This window comes from Phoenix dactylifera, unplaced genomic scaffold (assembly GCF_009389715.1).
Source record: "Phoenix dactylifera cultivar Barhee BC4 unplaced genomic scaffold, palm_55x_up_171113_PBpolish2nd_filt_p 000797F, whole genome shotgun sequence".
NCBI classification, from domain to species: domain Eukaryota; kingdom Viridiplantae; phylum Streptophyta; class Magnoliopsida; order Arecales; family Arecaceae; genus Phoenix; species Phoenix dactylifera.
The window spans coordinates 176,819-179,214 of record NW_024068164.1 but is presented as its reverse complement, the minus strand read 5'-3'; the positions used below and the strand labels follow the sequence as shown (position 1 = coordinate 179,214).

The window sequence follows — 2,396 nt, the reverse complement described above, 5'->3', positions numbered from 1 at the left end:
TTTTTTTGTTGTTGGGTTTGGGTAATTGATAGCATCACTTTGTCCAGATATTTGTTTCATCCTTCTATTTTGATAGGTTACCTAACCTTCTAACCATCGGCTTGCCTCCTTTCACCTTCTTGTCCATTAGCCTATATGAATTGAATGAGACAGGCCCCAAACTGTCCACCAAAAAGACTTGCAGAAAGAGCAAATGGATGACAAGGTTTTTTAGCATCTTTTTTCTCTAATTAAATGTTAATATAACCAATAAAATATTTATGAAACCTAATGAGAACTAGTAAATAGAAGGATCGATCAAGCACCTCTTGATAGAAATCCATGTCTTTCTTTTATAAAAAGATCACAGCTAAACAATAAAAGTGCAGTATTCTGTTCCAACAATTCTACAGAAAGAAGAGAAAAGCAGGATTTATCATATAATCCTTTTTTTTTTCCCTTTTGAATGCTCCATCTCAACAAGGCTAGGAGACTAATAATTAAGCACTTCATTTCATTTCATCTCAACGGCTCTATAATCCAAGACTCCAGTTCGGAGCTCAAGAATGCCGTTACACTTGCACTCCTGGCTCTTCTGCAGCCCCAAGCTGCAGGAGAGACAAAGTCTCATCTCCTCCTTGATGGGTTGCACTGATTTATTTTGTTGGAAGGGAGGGCTTATAGACAGCTCTAAATTTAGATCCGGGCGCTTGTATCGCTGCCATGATGATGAGTCCTCGCTGCTGCTGCTAGCCTTCTCTTCCTCGCGCTGAAGAATTCCCCCATCCTTCTCCTCTCTCTCAGCAAAACTGATAATGAAGTCCGACGGAGGTGCATGGATCGGACGGTGCGTGGCGGGGTCAATTCCCCGATTCACCAGCTTCCTTCTGATGTGTGTGTTCCAGTAGTTCTTTATCTCGTTATCCGTCCTCCCTGGCAACCTTCCTGCTATAAGAGACCATCTGTGGGAAATTATAAAAGTTGTTGATTAGCGAACATGATATCAAATCAACTGCTGATATATTAAATATTGTTATAATATGATTGTGAATTTCTTTTCTAAATTAAATCTATCTGCATGCCTTGGGATGGTAGGCTTGGCAGACCCTTGCGTTCCAGTGCATATAGAAGCCAAATGGTTTTAAGGAATAATAACCTCCAAGGCCCAAAGGCAACCATGCAATAAAGTTGTAGGCTTGCAGCACCAATTAATACAAACCAAAAGAAACTCGTCTCCAACCCTAAGATGAGTGAAGGAGCTGCATATGACTCAGTATTGCCATCATCAATAGCACTCCTTAATTAGCAGGTGTTCCTCTGAATGTTATTGTGAGTTTTAGGGGATTGCTTACTTGTTGCCGAGGAGGCTATGGAGCTTGATGATGAGTTCGTCCTCTTCCTCGGTGAAGTTACCACGCTTGAGATCGGGGCGCAGGTAGTTTATCCAGCGGAGGCGGCAGCTCTTGCCGCAACGAAGCAAGCCGGCAGCCTTGGGGAGAGAGCGCCAGCATCCCTCGCCGTGAGCCCGGATGTAGGCGATCAGACGGTCATCTTCCTCCTTGGTCCATGCTCCCTTGTTGGTGTGAGCCTTCTCGCAGCACGGTGACCTTCCCATGGGCTCTATGGTTAATTAAGCTCCTCCTTTCTCGAGAGTTTCCTCCTCTTGGGTGGTGGGAGCCTGGGAGGTGGGGATATATAGGCGTTTGACCTGGAAACAAGGAGGAGGGGTGGGAGTCTTGTTCTCCTAGAAGCGAGTTGGTGAGAAAAAGCAGGTTCCGGGAGCGAGAGGATTGCAGGCATCTCTCTTCCCGTCCCATGCCATCACCATCATCCCACATATATATGATGTCGCTTCGCCACTTCAAAAAGGCACGACCATTGCGGTGTGCCCAACCAACAATATAGACAAAGCATAGCGGCATGCGACCACAGTAGGTGTGACCTAAAGTTGGCTGGAATGACAACGGCCTGACTAAGGCCGGCCTGTCGGATAGCATACTAACCTTTTCATCATATTTATTACCATAATTTATGCATAACTGATTATTATTATTTTTTTTTGTGGCAAATCAGATGCATTAAATTAAATATGAATAGATACAACCCAAAAAAAATAAAATCTAAAAATATTGAATAGGAAGATTACCCGAGGAAACCCATATATATATATATATATATATATATATATATAGCATTGATCTTGTGTGGTTAGATACCATCTAGTCAGTAGCATTATTAATCTTTCTATAAATATGCGAGGCGTCAATAGAGAACAATTAGCGCGTCAGTCTCTTACAATCTCGTAATTTTGGATGCAGACTACCATCAACAACGGGTGGAATAGAAAATCATCGGACGGTCATTATAAAGTTACCCTCTAAAAAAATTTGTGAAGCTCCCAATATATATATATATAT

At 42.4% G+C, this 2,396-nt stretch overlaps 1 protein-coding gene across 1 annotated transcript; it reads right to left on the bottom strand.

Annotated features, from left to right (window-relative positions):
• Positions 1 to 308: 308 nt before the first annotated feature.
• Positions 309 to 1,794, bottom strand: LOC103714603 (myb-related protein Hv1-like). Its single transcript, XM_008801911.4, has 2 exons — positions 1,332 to 1,794; positions 309 to 941 (listed from the first exon to the last, which is right to left on the bottom strand). Exons 1-2 carry the CDS (start codon positions 1,592 to 1,594, stop codon positions 494 to 496), a joined length of 711 nt encoding a protein of 236 aa, XP_008800133.1. The 5' UTR covers positions 1,595 to 1,794; the 3' UTR covers positions 309 to 493.
• Positions 1,795 to 2,396: the final 602 nt, after the last annotated feature.